Genomic DNA, 23,985 nt, shown 5'->3' with positions numbered 1-23,985 from the left:
AGCTCTTACCTGATATCACTGGTGGTCAAAAAAAAGTGGATAGAATTGCCACCCTTGTGACTGGTGGTGGGGTGGAAAAATTGCTGGGCATTCCAAAGATTGATCGAGGTACAGGTGAGCAACAGGCTGATGCTTGCATGAAGGCTCTTAAAGACTGGAAATTGAAAGAATTTGTTCGGGGACTGGTTTTTGACACTACTTCATCTAACACTAGGTTGAACAATGGTGCCTGCACAATAATGGAGCAGAATCTTGACCGTAATCTTATATGGATAGCATGCAGGCACCATATGTTTGAAGTCATGCTTTCCACCATTTTCACGACTGCATTTGGAACCAGTAGAGGACCTGAAGTTGGAATTTTTAACCGTTTCCAGAAACAATGGCCAGCAATCAACAAGGAGGTGTTCACTATAGGGAATAAAGAATTTTACAACTGCGATTTTTTTCTCAAACTCTGTGAAGAAATGGTAGTATATTATAGTGAAGCAATTAAAGGTCAACAACCCAGGGATGATTACTTAGAACTCTTGAATTTGTGCCTTATTTTCCTTGGAGGATCAACTACAACATCGGAGTTCAAAGTGAAGTTTCGGGCTCCAGGTGCAACACACAATGCACGTTGGATGGCAAAAGCTATATATTGTATAAAGATATATTTGTTTCAGGATCAATTTGTTATTACTGCAAAGGAAAAGAAAGGAATAACAGATATAAGTCTTTTTGTGGCATTTGTATACGGACAGTTTTGGAATGAAGCTCCGTTAGCTGAACGAGCACCATTCAATGATGCCAAGCTTCTTCAACGGATTCAAGAATATCCAAATCGTACAATTGCAATTAATGCAGCAAAAGTTTTGCATCGCCACCTCTGGTATTTTTCTGAACATCTAATAGGATTGGCTTTCTTCGATTCCCGTGTCGACAACAACACCAAGAGAGACATGGCAAACAACCTGAAACAACAGCCAAGGCAGAAATCTCTCAAAAGACTTGATGCTGCCACATTCGATTGTCACAGCCCATTGTCTTCCTTCGTCACACAACGCACCGCAGAACTTTTCGATCTAATTTTGAAAAACGGAAAAGAAAAAGCTGAATCATTTTTAATGAAAGAATCTTTAGAGTGGGATATGGATTCAACATATCTTGAAATGAAGCACAAGGTTCGTCAAATGAAAGTCGTCAACGATTGCGCAGAACGAGGCATAGCACTTATAACATCCTTTAACTCAAGCGTTACGAAAGATGAAAACCAAAAGCAGTTTCTTCTTAGATTGGTTGATCTTCACCGGAAGGAATTTCCAGTTGCATCAAAGTCTACCCTGATGAAGATGACTGTTGAATGATGAAGATGATTGATTTATTATTGCCTAGTAATAGTATTTAGTATTTATTATCAATAAGAAATTGATAATAAATAATTCAGTAATATAATATAAAAAATGTAAAAATAAAAAATATTTTTTTACTTTTTGTAACCTTATACCAAAATGTGACATAACATGGCAACCCCTAAATATCATCCGATTTGATTCAAATTTTGCCCAATAACTACTATTGTCATATAGAACAAGGGCAAGCTTGAGGACAACTAAAGTTTTGAACCTACAAATTTTGCATCACCCTAATGTATATAAATATATATATGCATATATATATATATAAATATATATATGTGCATATATATATATATGTGAGTGTAAGATATATTTTCTAAGTAAATATATACATATTTTTATATACATATAAACATATACAAATGTATATACATATATATTTATATGATGGTTATGATTATATGATGGTTATAGTATATGTATATACATATATACTTATATGATGGTTATAACGATTTGGAAACAAAAAAAGTTAATAATAAAAAACTGAAAGAGGTCACAGCTTTAAATATGTAAAAGAAATTACTAGGCAACCATGTCATGAAAACATTATATTTAATAAATTGACCAATTTATTGAATAGTATGCATTCAAAACGATAGTTCTAAGGTTTAAGATTACTTCATCATTATTCATTTTCATGTGCTGGAAAATATTGCTGTCTCTTTCATGCCCAGATTGTTTTTGCAGCATTAAGCTTAGTAATTATCCCAATAAAAGAAAAGGACCTTCACATAATTTATCACTACAATGTTGCAATGAAAAATGTAGTTTTCTTAAAAATTTCAATACCTCTCCTAAAACAAAAACAAAAAATAATTTAAGGAACCAATTTAAAGCTATTACTGATTTTCGAGAAATTGGCTTCGGATTTGCTTTAATGAAGACATTCATGTCAGTTATGAACATTCATTCTTTAGCTAAAGGGGCATTTTACAACATAGACTTTCAGGTTAAAAATGCCTATAAAAATTGCAACAACTAGCTTAAAAAAGGCAGCTATACAAGCTCCTTTTACTGAAAATGTAAATAATATTTGTTGCACTCAGGTTTCTGTTAATGGCTCATGGCTACTTCTGGCTATTCTTCTTTGCATGGCATTGTTACAGCCATAACAGGTGATAAATGTGTTGATGTTGAAATCAAGTAAGACAATGGAAGACAATCAAGTCAATGAATGTGTCAATGAAGTCAAGTCAGTCAATGAATGTGTCAATGACGTCAAGTCAATGAATGAATCAAGTCAATGGAAGACAATGGAAGACAATCAAGTCAAGACAATGGAAGACAATGAAATCAAGTCACGAGCAGTGGAAGTTAGACCGCAATTGTCAAATAAACCATGATAGGTCTTCAGTATCCATGGAATCAACAGGGGCTGTTGACTTATTTTATCAGTCCATTTCAAATTAAAACTTAATTTATAGAGTACCTTGGAGATGGTGACACAAGCTCATTTTTAGATGTTGTAAAATCAAACCCTTAAATTGAACAAGGAGTAATTCCAATAAAATTAGAATGTATTGGGCAAGTTCAAAAGCATATGGGTACCCGATTACGAAGTTTAGTAAAATTATACAGTGATACTAAAACACCATTGTCTGGTAATCTGACAGATAAGATAATAAATTCGATGCAGAACTACTATGGCATTGCTATTAGAAAGAAGATTGATAAAATTTAAGCTATGAAGTTTATATTTGTCATTCTTTTCCACTTTACCGATATTCCAAATCAAGATGAGCGACATCAGTTTTGTCCTCGTGATTCTGAAAGCTGGTGCAGGTATTGTTGTAAAACAAATCAGTATCTACTATCAAATTCAATTTCAGTATGGATTAAAAACCTGCTAATGTCAATTTATAAAAGCTTACAAGACAATGAACAGCTATCTAAATGTCTTTAGGGTAAGACACAAAATCTGAATGAGTCGTTGAATGCCATTATATGGTCCAGAGTTCCAAGAAGCTTTGTCAGTAGAGAAACAATTGAAATGGGAACTTACTCTGCTGTTACTCATTTTAATGATGGTAGTAAAGATATTTTAGATGCTTTAAAAGAGTTCAATTTGACTGGGTATATAACAGTGATGACATCTAGTCAGTTTGACAAATCTCATGTGAACCAAATGAAGCGAAAGTCAACAAAAGAGTGTATAAAGCAAAGAAAAAAGGTTAAGATCAGCAGCCAAAGGGTTCAGTGATTTACTAAAGTCAAATGAAACTAATCAGTCATATATTTCTTGTGGACAAGAAAAAACAAGATTTTACTTGAAAGAAGATTTTGATTGAAAGAAATTTTAAATGTGTTGTTTACAAATTTTGATTTTTGAAATACTATGGTAACTTTGGAACGTAATATCTTTGTATTAGCTAATAATTTTTGCATGAAATTTTCTGGGTATACTCAGTATACTCAATAAATTTGGTTAACAAATGAAATTTTAAAAATTCATGTTTAATATCTTTAAATCGAAAAAATTAGTTCACATTTTAAGCGAAACTACCTAGAGTTCAAGCATGTTTTCAATAATTTGTAAAAAATTTAAAATAAGTCCTTATATTAAAAATCCATCTGTCAGCCAAAATAAAACATAATAATGCATCATTCTAAAAAGGTTGAAGCAGAGAAAATTAATGATGGAAGATATTATGTCACAAAGTTATTCAATTTTAGGCATTTTTTAGACAGTTTTTATGCCATTATGGATGAGTAGCAATTAAGCAAATCGGTTGTCATAGTGAGTTGATACCACACTCATGGGCTCACAGCAAATACTAATACTAATAATGTATCTATATGTATATATGTGTATATATATATATATATATATATATATATATATATATATATATAGATATATATACGTATATATATATATATTTATATATATAAATACATATATGTATATATATATATATACATATATGTATATATATATATACATATATGCATATATATATATACATATATGTATATGTGTATAAATATATATATATGTATATACTATATATGAATACATATATAAATATATATATATATATGTATATATATATATATATACATATATGTATATATAAATATATATATATATATATATATATATATATATAAGTTAGTATATAAATATATATATATATATATGTATGTCAATATATACACATATAAATTATATATATATGTACATATATGTATGTATGTATATAAATATATATATATATATATATCTATATATATATATATATATATATATATATATATATATCCAAAGACCCAAAAATTTTGTTGACATGAACGACTTGGATTTGGTTTTTGAAAAGACTAAAGACTAAATTGATATAAAAGGATACAAAGACTTACTTATTACAGGACACTTTAATTTCCCATCAATTGTATGGTCCAATGGATACATTACAAACATTAAAAATGAAAATGGTGTTGAGCATAACTTTAGTGAAACTCTTACCAAAACCTATCTGTATCAAAATGTAAATGTTCTGCCTTTTCAAATGTCAAATAATTCTGCTACTAACACTCTTGATCTAATCTTCACAACTCAGTCGGGAGGCATCTACACTATTAATCCAAGATCTATCCATGGTAACATAAATAAAGGTCATTTGGTAATCTTTTTTGATTTTATTATTAAAAATATGGTAAATAACTTAGCACACAGTTACTTAAAATTTAATTACAAATAGGCTGACACCAATAAAATTTCTGACTTTGTTACAAATATTGATTGGGTAATGCTGTTTTAAATTTTATCTGTTCAGGAAATGTATGACTATCTAATTCACTTTTCATATATCATGTAATCAATTCATTCCCCTGCTTGACATATGTCGAATAAAAAAACAAATTGCTCCATGGATCAAAAATGATCTTATAGCTTTAATTAAAAAAAAGCAAAAGTTAACATACCTGAATTGTGCTAGTAAATGGAGAGATCTTACTCTATCTAAAGAGTACAAACTGATTTGCAAGTCAGTGAAAAAAGAAATTAAAATAGCTCGATCTGTATGCAAAAATGTTTTAGTTAAAAGATCCAAAAAGAACCTGAAGCTTCTGTATAATTACCTAAACAGCTAACAACTACTCAAAAAATCAATCAGAGCATTAAAAACAGCTAATGGCGATTTAACTTAAGAACCTAGAGAGAAAGCTAATTTACTCAATAAATGTTTATATAATCTACTCAATAAGTAAATATATATATATATATAAAAATAGATATATATAGTTATATGTATATACATACATATTTATATAATATGTGCATTTACGTATTTATAAATATATATTTTTATATATATATATATATATATATATATATATATTTATAGTTCTATAGTTTGTTGCATTTGGGAAGCACGGAAGGAAAAAAATGATTCTTACGCCAACACATACGTAACTTTTAATTACTTATGACTTTCGTCCAACATTTGCGTGTTGGACGAAAGTCAAAACCATTAATTAAATTACAAATTAATTGTTTTTTAAAAAAACCACAAAAATGCAAAACAAAAATAAATTTAATTGACCAGAATATATTTACAAACATTCTGAATGTTTTTAACAACATAAACAATGTTTATATTCTTATTTTTTTTGATAGAATATTCTTATTTTGAATTTTTTTAATAAAACGTTTTTATTTTTATTTTTTTTACTGTAAATCCTGCACGGAGTGTTGCTACAGCGACTATCTTATAGCCTGACTCGCAAGGGAGTGCAGCTTCATGGACTGACAAGTAGCCTGACTTGCAAGGGAGTGCTGCTATATCTACTGACAAATAGCCTGACTGGCAATGGAGTGCTGCAACATTGACTATTTTTTAGCCTGATACACAAGGGAGTGTTGCTACATCCACTGAGGGTTTGCTTGGGGCAGGCAGTCAGTTAATTACAAAAAAAATTCAGGTCTTGCATTTTAATTTTTACTTTTTGTAAACAAAATAAGGAAAAAACTTTCGAACAACATAAGAGTTCTTTATATATAAATATATGTATATATGTATATAGATATATATATATATATATATATATATATATATTTATATGTATGTATATATGTTTATATATATATATATATACATATATGTATATATATAAATATATATATATGTATATATATGTTTATATATGTATATATATATATGTATATATATATATATTTATATATATATATTTATATGTATATATATATGCATATATATATATATATTTATATAAATGTAAATATATATATATACATATATATATACATATATATATACACACTCATATATAGGTTAGATAACTTATTAGTTAGCTATATAAAGTCTATAATCTTACCATTATTATTAGCATAAGAGAATGATTCATTGAAATTGGTCCATTATTATTTTAGATATCCTTAAAATTTTCACAATATTAAAACTTGTCAAAATTGAAGTTACTAAATAATTTCACGTAACACTAACTGAAGATGTATACATATTTAATAAATAAATTTAACTAAATAAAATACAAACAACAAACAATTACTTGGAATCTTGAGAATGATAAACTATACAACTGAGAGGATTTAAAAACTTTTAATATTTGTCAGTTTATTGTTGTTACTATTTGTCTTGTTAGCTTTATAAATCTTGTTCAATATTATTTGTTTATGTATGTTTGTTTTTTGTTAATTTCTTTCTTGTTTTATAGTTACGTATTTTAGTTTGAGGATCTAAGATTTTTTGCTATATTGCATTAAACTCATTTATGGTTTTATTTTTAAAATTGTTTCCTTTTGGCATATTACAACCATCATTGCTTAAATAATGGCATAGGTCATGCTACTAAATTATAAAAACGTGCAAATGCTTTACTTACATTATTTATCTTCATCATTAAAAAGTGCGTTTTCTAATCCGCTTAATTCATCAATTTTTGTTTCATATTGTGAACAAAAGTCAAACTTTCGCTTATCGTACGCCAGAGAATATGGCAACCAAAAATATTTAATAATTTTGGATTGATCGCCGTGTAAATTTTTAATTAATGTTTTATTATGACTGAGCAAATCTAGGGCGTGTTGTATATTTCCATTTCTAGCATCTTCTTCTAAACTTTGTGCTAAAGTTTCGATGTCTATCTTTAGTTTTTCAGCCTTGGTACTAGATTTGTATTTTACCGTTTTCACTGAAGCCATTGAAAGAAACTGTTTTATATTATTTTCAAGATAAACTGTTTTATATTATTCTCAGTTCTATTTTATACTTAAATAACTAATAGTTTTTAGTTGTGTGATAAAGTTTATAAAGTAGAACAAAACCCGACTAAATATATATAATATTTTTATTTAACCATTCATTCAAAAACAAAAATAAGTACAAGATTTTTATATTTCACTATTTAAAACAAAAATAGTAAAGCAAAGGGTGATTTTTCATTAATACATCGGTTAAAATGGGGAACAATTATTAAAGTAACACGTTCCAATGATGAACTCATTATTGTGTTTATATATGAAGAAAGACACGAACATACTTTTGAAATTCCTTTGAAACATTTTTTATCGTATGTTTGCCGTTGTCAACAAAAATGGCTTTTAAGCGAAAAAGACGAAATTTTAGATCAAAGACACGTAAAAGTAATAGAAAAAGGATACGCAGAAGAGGAAGAGGATTGGCTGACTTTATAACTCCTAAAAATGTAACCAACGCATTGCAAGTGGTTTCGCTGTTATACGGTATAAAAAAAGCGTGGAAAGGCAAAAAAACAAAAACGGCTCTTGTTCCTGTTGTTACAAAACCTGCCAACCCTTTTATGCCTCCGGATAAAGTGTTTGAAGTATATTAAAAAAACAGTTGTAAAAAAATATATTAATTCATTTAATGAATATATATGTACAAATAAAAAATTGTTTTGTTTTTCTTCGTCTTTTTTCTTTTTGTATCGTTTGATAGTCAATGTTTTTTTTCCTTTAGGGGTCGTCCATAAAGTACGTACGTCAAAAATTTTGAAATTTGACCCCCTCCCCCCTGTTGCCATGCGTACTTTTATGTCCCCACCCCCCCTTAAAAGTACGTACGTTTTTCAAATACCCCCCCCCCCTTAAATATATCCCCCCCCCCATCCCTCCTTTTTTTTTTACTTAATTAAAAAGTTTAATTAAAAAAAAAAGACGGAGGGTACCTTAGATACTTTATACTACCCCAAAGCTCTTTGCTTACGCATTTTAAAAACGTCTTTAAGTATAAATGCAAATAATAATTTAAATAAATTTAAAATTTACCAATGGTAGTGTGTATTTGGGCGAAAGGTTTATGCGGCGGCAATAGTCGACGGAGATCCAGGTTCGATTCTCGGTGAAATCTAGGAAAACTTTTTTTGTTTTTTTAACGAATCAAATGTAAATAAACTATACTTAAGGTGGACGTTTTTTTCAGGCACCCCTCTTTAGTAAGTAAAAAACGAGTCTAAGGTGAGATCAGTAATATTGAAAACAAAGGGTAAAACCCAGTGGGAGGGAGCAATAGCAAATTTTGTTCCCTTTTGCTATTTTAAGAAGCTTTTTATTTTAGCAAAACCTAGCGGTCTTTGAGACGCCATTGACACGTTTTTTTGGGGTGACTCCGTCCCATCAACCACGGCTCTCAGGGCCAGTATATAAGGGCGGGCATGTGTGCATGGGCCCCCTCAGGATTTTTTGATGTTTTTATTTTTGATGATAGAAGACTTTCACACAACGTGCAAACTTAAGTTTGTTAATATGCCAAATGAGGTGGCCTTTCAAAAAATTTGGATGGCGGAGGCCATCCAAATTTTTTTCCAAATCCAAAAGTTATAACCATGCAAAATTTATACCCCTCTCATTTTGGGGGTCGGGAGGGTAAGCGTTGTAAGGCTTTTTGTTCACAGGCCTCCGCCATCCCGATATTTTGCAAGGCCTCCTCATTTGGCATAGGTATAAACAAACTTAAGTTATGAGTTTGCACGATGTGTGAAAGTGTCCTATCTAGAACATCAAAAAATTCTGAGGGCGCCCATACATGTGTGTGCATAGAGGAAAACTATACCCTCTACTTCATATACCATACATCTTTTTATGTTGGCAAACTAGAATCTTTAGTCAGAATGTAACTTTTCTATTGATTAGCTGGTTAATTGTGATAAATTAGAAAATCGAAGTACGTACTTTTAAATTGAACCCTCCCCCCCTCCCATACGCTTTCGTACGCTTTTTGAAGACCTCCCCCCTATGAGCGTACGTACTTTATGGACGACCCCTTACAAGACAAGCAACACGTCTTGTGAAGATGTATTTTGCCCGCTCTTTTAGTACTGGTGTTAAATATCCATACTTCTTTATTTAATAAGTGAATCGTGCAATTTTTTAATAAAGTGTCATTTTTTTTTTCTCTTAACACAAGGAAATAGAGTTCACCATAACCATTACACGTAGCGCATTTTTCTTCGAAAATTTCTTCTAGTAATGTGTGTGCTGTTCTTTTCATGATTCTGTTTATATTAAATTCAGAGCAATCTGCCTTTTTATTTCTTTTTTAATCATGACATCATCAATAGGACATCTAAAAATTGATTGGCAGTCTTTAATCGTGTATAATTGTTTGCATTAATTCTATCCATTTCATTTTGAATCATATATTAAATATTTTCCTCGTTCATCACAGATGGAATGGCTTGAATATCCAATTGGGATAACTTATCCCACGTAGCTTCATAATTTGTTCTTAAGAATCCTGCATCTTTTAAAAATCTTTGAGGAGCATTTTGAGCCAATATTTGTTTTTCATAAATATCATAATGCAAAGGAATTTGTTTTGTTTTCATAGACAATAGATCACGTTCCAGATTTTCCTGTTTTTTCATATAAAAATGCAACTGCATGCCTTTTTCAAACAGTTGTTTAGCAGTTTTATCAAGGTGTGGAAAGAGTTCGTGTTTAATAAATTGAAAAAATGAATAAAGATTTATCTGAACTAGTGAAGAGGCATGAAGCGTTGTGACTTCATAAAAATAATGGTTTAACAGTCTGCACAACGAAGGTAAATATATTTGATCTGTATATAATACATTTTCGCTGCGAAAGACTAGAGCTACATAATAAGCGGCAAATGCACCACATAAACTACTATCATTCCATTGAAAAGGAATTTTATTGTATGAAAAAAATACATTTTGATTGCCAGTGATTTCGCTATATTTTAAAATAAATTTGGTAAACCAATAAAATTCACAATTTTCTGCTGTCCATTCTGTAGGAAAATGATTGGATTGTCTTATATAAGAATTAATTTCAATTTCGTTGTAGTTAATGTTAATAGTGTTGATTTGTATAATGCTAATGACTTCTTCTACTGCTTCAAACAAATATTTATTAAATCTTAAATGTTTTGGAATTTGTTGCAATACACTTTCTTCACCTAAACTATCAAAACAAAAAAACTGACCCTTGTCTATTTTCATCAACACTCTCCAATGTTGACCTGCTTCTTTTGTGGTTTCATTGTTGTAAATGATAAAGAAGCCATTTTTTTTTCATTTGTTGAATAATATGAATGTGTTTTTGTTTGACTTAGTTCATCAAAAGCATATATTCCTTTAAAATAATTTTTAAATTCTGAATTTTTAAAAAAACGAGACAAAGATTCATCAGTAGCCATTTTTTTATTCTTTTTTTTCTAAATTAATTTAATTCAAAAATTACAAAAATTTTCTTAAAAATTACAAAAAAAAAATTATTCTTCGTCTTCTTCTGGTACTTCCGGTTCGACTTTTTTTTTTTTTCGATTTCAGCAAGCTCGACACAAGCTCTCTTCAAATTTTGATTCAAATTTCGAGAAACACCATTTTTAATTAACGAATTGTGAAAAGACGGTTCTATAGCCATCAGTCTTGCGTATTCTGTAGCATGAATTTCGTCATCTTCTTTTGCTAATCGTATATCAAAATTGTTAAACTCAATGGTTTTTATTATGCGAGTTTTAGGGTAAGCCACTGTCATATAGGCTTTGTTTTGAGCTTCTTGTATACTCACCATTAAAGTTTGCAATACTTTCTTGGTCATTTTATTATGATTAAATTTAAAAGCCACATTATTAGTTACTTCACCTTTGGGCAATTTAAACGTGTTGTCCTCTTTTGTTAATTTCAGCTCTGATCTAAACAAATAATTTGTTTTGTTGAGATCACACATTTCTCTATATCTCCATGGTAATAAGATTTCACACCCTTCATTTTTTGGTTTGTAAATCAATTCTTTTTTGAAATAATTAAATTGTGCCAACGGTTTAAGAGGGACAGAAGAATATTGTTTTTCTTTCACATTTTTTTCTTCTTTAAATTCAATTAACCACAAAGTAGCAGCTGCTAAATCTGCAAATTTAACATAGGTGTTATCGTTGCAGTAAACAATTTCAAACTCTGCCATTTTTTGTTGTTCGTTGTGTTGTGAATGAACTTTTAAATGAAAATGAACTCTTTTTATACTGTTGAAAAGAGAGATTAAAAAAATATACTGTTGAGTTGAAAAGAGAGATTAAAAAAAAACAAGTACTAAACAAGTTTTTTAAAAAAATGTTAATCCTTAATCAAGAGTCTAAAGTTCAATGTGGTGCGATGTACTTTAAACTTTGTACTTTATACTTTTAATTCTGTTTTAATGTTAGTGATTATGTTGTTATGACTACTATTTTATATAAAAAGAGTGAAAAAAAACTTGTTCAAATCATCTTCTGGACAAGACAGCGAGATAGATAAAATGGAAAATAAAGAGTTTAAATCACTCGAAATTACAGATATTCATGAATGGTCTTTTTATGAAACAAAAGAGAGTGCTTGTTTTGATCTGAGAAGCTCAAAGGATGTTATACTTCAACCATATCAACGTGTTTTAATAAGTACTGGAGTGTATATCAATGAAATGGATTCAAATTTAGCAGGACAGGTATATTCAAAATCAGGTATAGCTTACAAATATGGTGTAGTAGTGTTTAATGCTCCAGTAATAATAGACGCTGATTATAAAGAGGAAATTAAAGTCTTATTGATGAATCATTCTGAAGAAAATTATGTGATTAAACGTGGAGATGCTATTGCTCAAATGGGATTTGTGAAAATGTTTAAAGCTGACAAAAACGTAATAGAATTCGATGGGTGTTGTCGTGGAGTGAAAATGTCAATGATTAAAGACGTAGAGAGAAAGGGTGGTTTTGGCTCTACTGGAAATTAAATTTTTTTTGTAAAATATTTTTGTTATATTTTGTAAATTTTTTTTTAGAAAACTAATAAAAAATGGATTGTTGGCCTACACGCTTTACTTGGGATAGTATTTTTCAACATGATGAAAAACAATATGGACGTTTATCAAGAATATTCGCTTATGTTAACATGTATCAAACAGACTCATTTAGTAATGTGCTCAAAGATGTTAATGATATGAAGAGTTTTTTTATGCAAGCAATTCAAGTTATGAGTTTAAATAAACTAGATTGTTATTTGGATATTTTTTCTAAAATTAAGCTTGATTGTGGTAGTAGAGAAAAATTATTTATGGATTCTATAAAAATGGAAAAGAATAGTAGTATTTATAATTATATATTGAGTTTACAAACCATTGCAGAAATTTTTTCAGAATTGTTAACTTTTAGTTATAAACATATTGAATGTAATCACGATTTACAATATCATTTTAAACATTTATCTGTATAATTTTTTTAATATTTTTTTAGACAACTAATTAAAAAATGGATAAACAATACGTTCTTTGGAAAGCTTGGTATGACATTAGAAAATTAGATTACGAACAACATACTCGTTTAGAAATCATATTATCGTTTATAGAAAACTGTCAAGTTATTTTATTTAGTGAAGCACTTGATAACATGATTAGAATGAAAATGAAATTTTATCGAACATTTGGAACTATTCATCAAACTATTTCATTAAATTTATATTTGGTTGTTTTTGAAAATATTTATCAACAATGTCAAATTACAAAAAACATGGTATCATCATTTGATATAATAGATGAGGATAATAGTGTAGAAAAATATTTAACAGATGTAAAATTTATCGAAAACAATTTTTTAGAATTAATAACTTTTGTTAATAATCATAATGAATGTAATCAAGATTTAGTATATAAATTTAATTATTTAACTGTATAATTTTTTTAGATTAACTAATAAGAAAACATGGATAATGAAAAATGGTCTGAAGATAATATTGAATGGATTACAAAATATTACATACTACATCATTCTGAACAGAAATTGTGGAAGTTTTTGGAAGAATTATCACCAGTTTTTTATTTTCATTTTGTTATCGTTAAAGAATTTTTAACCAATGATGAACATCAAGATGGAATATTGGAAGAGTTTGAAAAAATAACAGAAATTATAAATAAAAATAACGAGCAAATAAAAAAATATCTCAATATACGTCATTTTTTAATGGAGTTGGTCAATTTCATGATTGTCATTTCTTTGCTGCAATTGAAGAAGGCGAATTTATTGTAACAAAAGAAAAGGAAGAATTTGCAAGAAGAGATGACGCCATGTTCTCTTATATGAAATCAAACGTGGACATGAAAAGTTTTCATTATATTTCAAAGCACGAAGAAAGATTATTGTTAAAAAAAACAATTAGAAATTATTTTATGACTACTCTTATAAATATTTTAACGAGTAACCTATTTTTCTTAAATTTTTTTTGTACTTTAAAACTTTGTATTTTTTAGGTAAACTAATAAGAAAATGGATTTTCTTCAAGAATTTAAATGGAATTTAAATGGAAAATACATATCTCATAAATACAGAAAGTTGGATAAACTTAATTCAGATATTGCTGACCAATATAAAATAGTAAAATATTTTGTTAAATATGGTGAAGATTTTGAAGATTTTGTTAAAAATTTTCACGACAACATTTTAAATGAAGCAGTCGATGAATTGAACAAATTAATACGAGAAGATGCTGAGAAATATGGTTTTTTGAACAGATTAAAAACTTTGCAACTGTATATGCAAGTCATGAACAAATTATTTACGACAAATCAAGAAAATATTGAATGGCTTAAAAGAGAAATAGCAGTAGATAAAGAAAAACAAAAAGAAAGAGATGTGGCTATGTTTGAGTATATTGAAAAAAATGTCCCTGATTTTCGCAAAGACATAATGAATCATTTTTCTTTTGTCAATAAGACTGAAAAAACAATACGTATTCGCGAAGAATTACAACGTTCATTTTAAAAAAAAATGGAATATTTGAGTACTTTTTTTGATTAAATTTTCTTTAGATTACATAATAAAAAAATGGTAAAATTAACAGTACGAGCAACTAATAGTTTAATAACACCTGTTGTAACCTCATCACGTTATATAGAACTATGTGCAAATTCTCAAAAAGTTAAAATTGATTATGTAATGAACAAACCAAAGAAAATTGTTTACGCGATGAATGAAACCAAAGAAAATTGTTTGAGAAATTTGAATGACCATTCAAATTAACTTTTATTGTATTTTTGTATTGTATTCAATTAATTTTTATTGTGTTTTTTTAGATTACATAATAAAAAATGTCTTTTAATCTTCAAGTCAATAATCTCATCACAAAACTTTTATTATCAACAGCTGTTATTCACGATCAAACTCAAACGATTGGGAGGTTATTGAATGAAGCAGAATCTTGTCCCAAAGAAACTTGTAGAGGGTTAAGTACTTGTGAATCTTGCAAAGAAACATACGAATTTGTGCGACGTTATATTCACGAAGAAAATATAAAAAAAACTGTGCTTGAAATGTTTGAAAATTATACTTTATTATAAATCTTTTTTTGTAATTGTTTTTTGTAATTTTTAGGTTACATAATAAAAAATGGATGTTGTTTGTGGATTTGAAATTGTTAAAAACAAAGATGGAAGCTTTGGTCTTATCGAAGATATTGATCGTGACAACAACGTTGTTCGTTACAGCAATGTTCTTCCAGATTTTACAAGACTAACTTATTTGAATACTAAAGATTTTTTTATGAATGAAAGTGGTTGTTTGGAAGATTGTTTGGAAGATTATCATCTTAAAAAATTGCTTCAAGAAGAAATGAATCAAGAAGATTGTTTGAAAGATTATCATCTTAAAGAATTGTTTCAAGAAGAAATGACTCAAGAAGAATTTGACAAATTTGTAAAACAAGTGCGACAAATCAAACCTGAAAAACTGAAAAAATATTCAGAAGAAAAAAATTTTAAAAAGGAAAAAGAACTTTTATTAGAAAGTTTTGGTCATTTGTTATTTCAAGGTTGGTGTTTAAGTGAAAAGGATTCTGAAATGTGTGAAAAAGTATCAAAAAAAATTGGGATTACAAAAACATTACTCAAAGTGATATGTAAAAAACGTGATTTTGTTTATGATGCTTTATGTAAAATAGCTCAATGTGAATGTACATCGAATTGTGTATTTTGTAATTTAAATGCTTGTCACATTTATGTTGAATTAAAAAGAATTTTTGGTTATTATTTTTTTGGTAGAATTTTTTTAAAAATGTATTTTTTTTAGATTACATAATAAAAATTGTCAACTTTGAAAAATTTCGATTCAAGTAAAGATATTGTTGAATATGCTGCCATCAAAGAATTTGTTATAAATTACAGTGATGATGATGTTAGAACTTTGGAAGAATTTGATCTTGTTAGAGAAGTAGTCAAAAAAGATCTCGATTTTGATGATTTTTTAGAATATGTTGCAAATTCTGATCCAAGTGGTGAATTAAAAAGAAAAATGCTTTCAACAGACGAGTGTGCCCTTTGTGATTTGATACCATGTGAGACTTTTCAACAACTTGTTGATTTTCAAGATCAAGTATGTGCTAGCTGTCAAGAGATACATGAAAATTTAAAAAAATATATATGTCAACAATTTTGTAAATAAATTTCAAATGGAAACTACAAAATAATTGTAAATTTTATATTTTTAAAAATGTATTTTTTTTAGATTACATAATAAAAAATGGAAAACAATATAATGTTGGCTTGTCAAAAATTGGGATTGACTGAAGATCTATTGAAAAAGATTATCGTTTATCGAGTAAATCAAATTTTAAGTTTATCGTTATGTCCTTGTAAAGAATTTAATTTGTGTACAAAATGCAAACTAATCAAAAATATAATAATACGTTCGCCATTTATCGACGATCAAAGAATGAGAAATAAACATTTTTTATATATCGAGAATTGAACATATTATTTTTAAAAATAAAAAGTTTACTGTAAATTATTTTTAATTTTTAAAAATGTATTTTTTTTAGATTACATAATAAAAAAATGGAAAATAATATAAAGTTGGCATGCAACAAATTGGAATCGAGCGAAATATTAACGAAAAAGTCTTTTAACTTTAAAGATGGAATTAACTAGTGGCTTTCTGCGCTTGTGAACCCAACAATATGTGTTCTAAATGCAAAAAGATTAGAACAGAAATTATAATGTCGGACAACAATAATGACTATGAGAGAATATATAAACATTTTTTATATATGCTTAATTAATTATAATTATTTAAAGAATAATTCGTTAAATTAACTATTTTTATAAATGTGTTTTTCTTTATTTTACTTTATTTTTTTTGCATTACATAATAAAAAAATGCAACTAACAGATAATGATTTGGATTTTTTGATGAAAAAAATATACCAATTCAATCAAGATAACCCAGCTACTTTGGAAGAAATTCGAATGCATGCGATTACTTCAAAACAAATTTTATGTCAACATTGTAAATGGTATTATTTGAATTACAAGTGGAATGGATTTTTCAATGAAGAAATGAAAAGAATACCTCATATATTGATTGTGATGGTCTTTCAATATATTAAAATACATTATCATGTTTATTTGAATTTAAATTTCGAATATTTTTATGATTTTTTTAAAATAAAATCTAAAGAAGATGTGTTTAATCATGTAAAAAAAAAATGTGTAGAAATTGAAAATTGTAAACATAATTTAAATGATTGAGAAGAGTGTGATGAATATAGATATTCTGATGGGGAGAGTTGTTCGTTTATATATTGTGAAAAATGTTTTAATTCTGTATATTGATTTTTTTAGATAAATAAATTAAGATAAAAACATAATAAAAAAATGTTAGAGTTGTTAATTAAACAAAACCTATTGCCTGCAAACGAAATGATACTTGCGAATATTTTGTTAGATGAACCAAATGATTTATTTTGTAAAGTGGAAAGACTTGTTGATCAGAACATTATATATATGATGTTTTTTATAAAAAATGCCATAATATATTTGTATTCAAAATAAATTTTAAAATACGAACAAAATGTTAAACTTATTTTTTTTTTATCAAGTATACTTATATGTACTTTTATTCTAATTAAACAACGTTTTTTTTTTTCAGTAAATAATAAAAAAAATGTTATCTTTCCAACAACAAAAAGCACTTCAATGGCTTGATAAAGGAAAGAATTTTTTTATTACTGGTGGCGCTGGTTGTGGAAAAAGTTATATTGTCAACCAAATTGCTCAAAGTGAACAAATTTATAAAACAATGCATATTACTGCGAGTACAGGAAAAGCAGCTTATTTAATCAATGGTGTCACAATACATGCTTTTGCTGGTATAGAAACTGGTGTTAAAAGTGTTGATTATTATAAACGTCATATGCATCTAGACATTAAAAAAACGTGGTTGGAAACTGATGTTTTAATTATTAATGAAATTTCAATGATTAACGCTTCAACATTTAATTTATTACATTTAATAGCTTGTGAAATTAGACAATGTTACGATGAATTATTTGGTGGCGTACAAGTGATTATTTGTGGTGATTTTTTTCAGTTGCCACCTGTTACAGGACAATTTGTTTTTAAATCACAAATATAGCAACACTACATGACGGAAGTGTTGGTTTTAACTCAATGCTTTAGACAAAAAGACGATGAACAAGTTTTTGGAGCTTTAAATGAAATACGTTTTGGTCAAGTTTCAGACCAAACTATTGATTATTTTATGACGCGTTGTTTTGAAAAAGATCAAAATTTAAACTCTAAATATACAAGATTATTTTTTAGAAACATCGAAGTGGATGTTTATAACAATCAAAAAATGGAGACTATCAAACAAGAAGGGTATTGGTTTTATGCTAAAGATGTTATTAAAAATCGAAATATTCCATGCGCGTTTCAAATTCCAGCAGCTGTTTATCTTACAATAGGTGCTATTGTTATGCTTGTAAGAAATATTAATGTGAAAGAAGGTTTGTGAAATGGTACTATTGGTACCGTCATTTTAATAGAAAATAATGCAGTTTGGGTGATGATGAATAAAAAAGAAGTCAAAATTGAATGTGTCAAAGAAGAAATTTTAGATTGCTCTCATGCTGTCGTAGGTTCAAGATTTGGTTTGCCTTTAAAATTAGCATTTTCTTTTACTGTTCATAAAGCTCAAGGAAGTACCATGAATAAAGCCGTTGTTAAATTTAATTCAAAGGCTTTTATTAATAGTCTTTATTATGTTTCTTAATCACGAGTTTGTAATATTAACGATATATTTATAATTATTAATAATAAATTTGATTTACGAACACTATTTAAAAGTAGTACTGTTGATTCTGATGTTTTGGAATTTTATAAAAAATACATGTAAATTTTTTTTTTTTAGATTATTTAAAATAAATTAAATTTGAATATCAAACTGAGGAAACTCATTTTAGTAATAATAGTATATACACAGAACATTTTTTTTACATTAAAGATGCTTATTAAGATGAAGATATTGTAGAAGAATCACAACTTTATTCAGAAACTCAAGGTCCTGATGATATTGTTTATCATGTTGAACAAAAAACAATGGAACGATTTGAAACACAAATGAAAAACAGTATTCTTTTTGGTGACTCGTTTCAAAATTTCTTATTGGGTTATAATATTGTTAGTTTGTGTTGCAAATCTATTAAAAATGGTTATTGTAAAATAATGAAACGTTGTTACAATTCGCCTGTTTATTTTATTAAACCTTTAGAAGAACCGACAAATTTACGTTTTATTCAAGATGCCAATGTGCGAGCTGTTTTTAATGTTTTAGAAAACGATAGCGGATGGAAGATAATACGAATATGTAATATTAAAATTAAAACTTTATCCAATTTAACAGAAAGATCCGTGATGAAATTACGAGATTTTGAATTGTCTGGTTTTAAAAGAAAAATGCTCATGACAGATAAACAAATCGAAAAAAAAAAAAAACACAACAAAAGCTATTATAAAAAAAATAAAAAAATGCTAAATCAACAAAGGAAAAGCAAAGATAATCAAAAGAAACACATGAAAACATATTACAAATAAAATCGACAAAAGAGGAAAGAAATGGACGAATGGTTTGCTGAATGGTATAGACCTCATTCTATAACACAATGAGAAAAATCACTAAAAAAGTTATCTTATACTATTCTGTCTTATCAACAAAAAAAGAAAATGTTTTTAGATTATAGTATTTTGTTTGAACCAGGATTATGCTTTTATTCTGCGTTTCTCGTCTCTTTGTTAATTCGTCAAGAGAATGTAAGCACCATTGAAGAATGGAATATGAAAGTGTTGGAAAAAAATGCTACTGATTTATATTCTGAAGAAAATATCTTACAACTTCTTTTTAAAGATCAAAAAGAGCAATATATTCTAGCATGGAAAAACCTTTTACAACAATTAAAAGAAAAATCTAAAAATATGTCATTTCAAACTTTGATTGATTTGTGTCATTGTTTTGCTTATGAACATACTTTTGATTGTATTAACATTAAAATTTTTGCCGTTAACAAAAGTAACACCAAAATTCGTTTGTTGCATTCTTAATTAAAATCACAATATAAAAGTACTCTTACAGAATTATTAAAAGTGGTTTACAAAAGTGCAAACATTACCAAAGACGATCAAGATTCTCAAAGAGTTTTTATTAATGATGAAGAAAGAAATAAAGCCAATTAACGGAAAAAAACAAACAACACTATAAAAATTTGTATTTTTCAAAAAAACAATTCTTTTCACGCTATAAGCATGCTAAATAAAAAATTTTCTACTAAGTATTTCTGTTCTAACAACTCACGTGTTTTGTTTCAATGTTCAGATTGTGGACAAAAATTTACTACAGAGAAACACAAATGCGAAGGTTATTATAAACCAGACAAATTTACATACGGTGATTGCATTACTCACTATCGACCACAAAATTCGTTCATGTGTACAAGAAGAAACTTGTTTCCTTTTTTAATGACATTTGATTGTGAAACGAGTATTACAAAGTCTGAAGAAAATGCTATTTCCAAAGTCAAACCTTTATCTGAGTTGAATTATTATTGTCATTCTATTGTGATTCAATGCATTCATGAAAGATTAGCAAGAGAATGTTTTGGTTTGGATGAACAAGGTCAAGTCATTACTCAATGGATTTTTTATTATGAAAATGCGGTTGAAAAGTTAGAAAGAAACCCTTTAACCTGTCTACCAGACTATTTTCAACCAGGAGTTTCATTACTTCACAAGATACACAGACGTATCTTGTGAGAAAAGTTAAATTATGAAAATAATGAAAAATTAAAAATGGAATTGAGAGTTTACGATATAATTGCTTTAGCAGATACTTTGGTTCGATTTACTTATGAAATATGTTTACCGCGTTTTAAACATTTAAATTTATCAACTGAAGAAAGAGATTTAATATGGCAAGAAGAAAATCCTTTTTGTTCTATTTGTAGAACTATCGTAGATAAAATACGTCAATCTGATGTTTATAAAAATAAATTTTCTCACATGACTCCTCAAGAATTTAAAAGATTAAATCATAATGAATTTCGCATTTATAACTACAAACGAATTTAAGTTGTGAACATGGTGTTTCAATGAGTAGGACGTTTAGAATTGTTCATGTTACCTTGTCATGTTCAAAATTATTCAATCGACAACGATGCTGAAAAAATAAAACAAGATTTATTTCGAGTCTCCACTTTGTATTTCATTTGTTGTAGATGGTGGGAAAAATTTCAATACCTACCTGCCACTAACGGTTTGTTGAGTGATTATGTGAGAATCACCACTGGTGAACTTGTAGATTATATGAAACAATTGTCTTTGCTTATCATAACCGAACACCAATTTAAAAACTATTTTATCAAGAAGATATAGAGTTGTTAGAAGATCCCTACATTTTAATCAAAATCTTTTGTAAATGTATTAACGAAAGTGGTGATCAATATACAGATAACCTTCATTTTTTGTTTCTAATGAAATAATTTAAGCAACCCGTCTACGAATTATGGTATAACACCATGTTGGTTACTTTTAATAATCAATTTGGAACAAAATTTAGTTTATCTGATTTTATTCAAGATGAAAAAAATCGAGAAAAAGTTTTAAATAAAATCCAATTTTTTTGTTAACGCTTTTGAAGATTATCTTAATATTGATCACTATCATTTTTCAGGACAAGTTTATTGATTAGCTCACGATTATTGCAACAAAAATTTAGGTAGATATAGTCACCATTTGTCTTGTCCTATTTTTGCTCACAATGGTTCTTTTGACAATCGCATTATGATTGTTGAAGGTTTAAAAAAATTGTTGGATATTCCGTTATACGGTCATTTGGCTGAATCTGAAACTACACCTTTTAACGCTTTTATAAAATATAGCAACATGGAAGATGTTTTTGTTATATCTAAAAATGTGAGCAAAGTCAATATTATCTGCATCGGTAAACATATTAAAATTGTAGATAGTTTGAAAATTTTAAACTGTTCTTTAGAACATGCCAGTGGTATGTTGTCAGAAAAAGCTCAAAATCAAATTGTCAACACCATGTTGCATTATTTTCGACCTTTTCATCCCGAAGTAAATGATTTTACCGACAATCCAGAGTTTAAAAACTGTTTTATTATAAAAAACATTATTTCCTTACTCGCAAATAGCAGACGAACTCTTAAACATTGAATATAAAACATTTCCACCTATTGAATTATTTGCTCAAAACGATTTAATGAAGTCTAAAAACTTACAAGAAGAAATTAAAAAATTGAAAGAAGCTTATGAAGGTGTTCAAAAATTGTGGAACTTTTTAAATTTAAAAACTTTAAAATCCTTATTGCATATCTATACTGTGCTCGATACGGTCGTATTAAGTTCTGTTATGATTGACTTCGACGAAAGAACATTTGAATTTACAAAATTTCATATTCTAAATCATGTTAGCATTTTTAGTTATACCAGCAAATTAAATTCTACCATCAGTTTAATTCCAATCCAATATCCTGCGACCAACGAACATCAAAAAATGATTGAAAAGAGTATTCGAGGCGGTATGTCCACCAATGGTACGCAAAAATTCGCCATTGATACAGATTACTTTAAACCTAAAATAAAAGAACTCAAATTAAACAGCGAATTGAGAGGTTGTTTAATTTTTATGGACGAAAATGGACAATACGGAGGAGCTCAATTAAAACCTTTACCTTTTCACATGAAATATTCTTTTGATTTGGAATGTATTACTTTAGACGATGTGATTCAAAAATATCATAGCGTTAACTTAAACGGTTTCTCAACTAGTGCTTTAGTCCATTGTCAAATTACTATGAAACCAGAGTATCAGATCAAGTAGGAGGTTTTTCACCCATGGTATAAAAAGAAATTATATCCTTTCAAGATTATTCACCTACTGAAATTGTATCCAAACGTTATCTCAAAATCAATGGAAGCTACGGTATAGACAAAGAAAAAACTATTAAATTGGTCATGAAATTAAGTTCGCATGAAACTTGTGAATTTTTTGACACTTTAATATGGTTGACTATGTGCTGTAGATGTGTTGTTGAAAAAATTTACAAAGTCCTTCCTTTATGGCGTTATCCTTTAGCTCAAAAAATGGTAAAAAGAAATATGGAAAAAAGAAAAGAAGCCATTAAAAAGGGTGACATGGTAGTTGATGCTTCTTGCAAATTGTAAATTTACGACATTACGGAACATTAAATCAACAAATTGCGCTAAAATGAAATACTACTTTTATTAACCACGAAGAAAAAGCATTTTAAAATACTATTGAAAATTTTCAAAACATTCGTCGTGTTTTAATTCAAGAAGGTCAAACAGATGAAAATATTAAAATGTTATTCCCTTTTCATTTTCAAAATTTATTATATAACGGATCCTTATTTATTGGTGTTGAACCTGAATAATATAAATTGGACTTTTTTGAAAAAAAAGTATGTTTAGATAAATACGAGACGAGTTATTTTAGTTATGATGATTATTTTAAAGAATCTTTGTTTGGATTGATGACTGATGTTGAAACTGAAATTATTTTATTTCACGATGAAGACAATCATCATGAAATGAAAGACGCCTTTTAACTTTTAAAATCAAAAGATCATAAAAATGCTCTCATTTTAACAACCTCTGAAAAATGCAAACTCGTTAACACCTCTTTACGTATTGTAGCTTCACAAATTTTATCTTATGCCAAACTCAACGTAGGACGTTTTAGTTAGGAATTGGGACAAGTATTAAGAAATCATGGAGCTGAAAAACATTTGG

At 28.0% G+C, this 23,985-nt stretch overlaps 1 protein-coding gene across 1 annotated transcript; it reads left to right on the top strand.

Moving 5' to 3' along the window:
* The first annotated feature begins 12,156 nt into the window (after nt 1–12,156).
* LOC136089522 (deoxyuridine 5'-triphosphate nucleotidohydrolase-like) lies at nt 12,157–12,627 on the top strand. The gene has a single exon (XM_065815572.1). The coding sequence runs from the start codon at nt 12,157–12,159 to the stop codon at nt 12,625–12,627; it is 471 nt and encodes a 156-aa protein (XP_065671644.1).
* Nucleotides 12,628–23,985: the final 11,358 nt, after the last annotated feature.

This window comes from Hydra vulgaris, chromosome 13 (assembly GCF_038396675.1).
Source record: "Hydra vulgaris chromosome 13, alternate assembly HydraT2T_AEP".
In the NCBI taxonomy this organism is placed as follows: domain Eukaryota; kingdom Metazoa; phylum Cnidaria; class Hydrozoa; order Anthoathecata; family Hydridae; genus Hydra; species Hydra vulgaris.
This window is presented reverse-complemented; position numbering and strand designations above follow the sequence as displayed.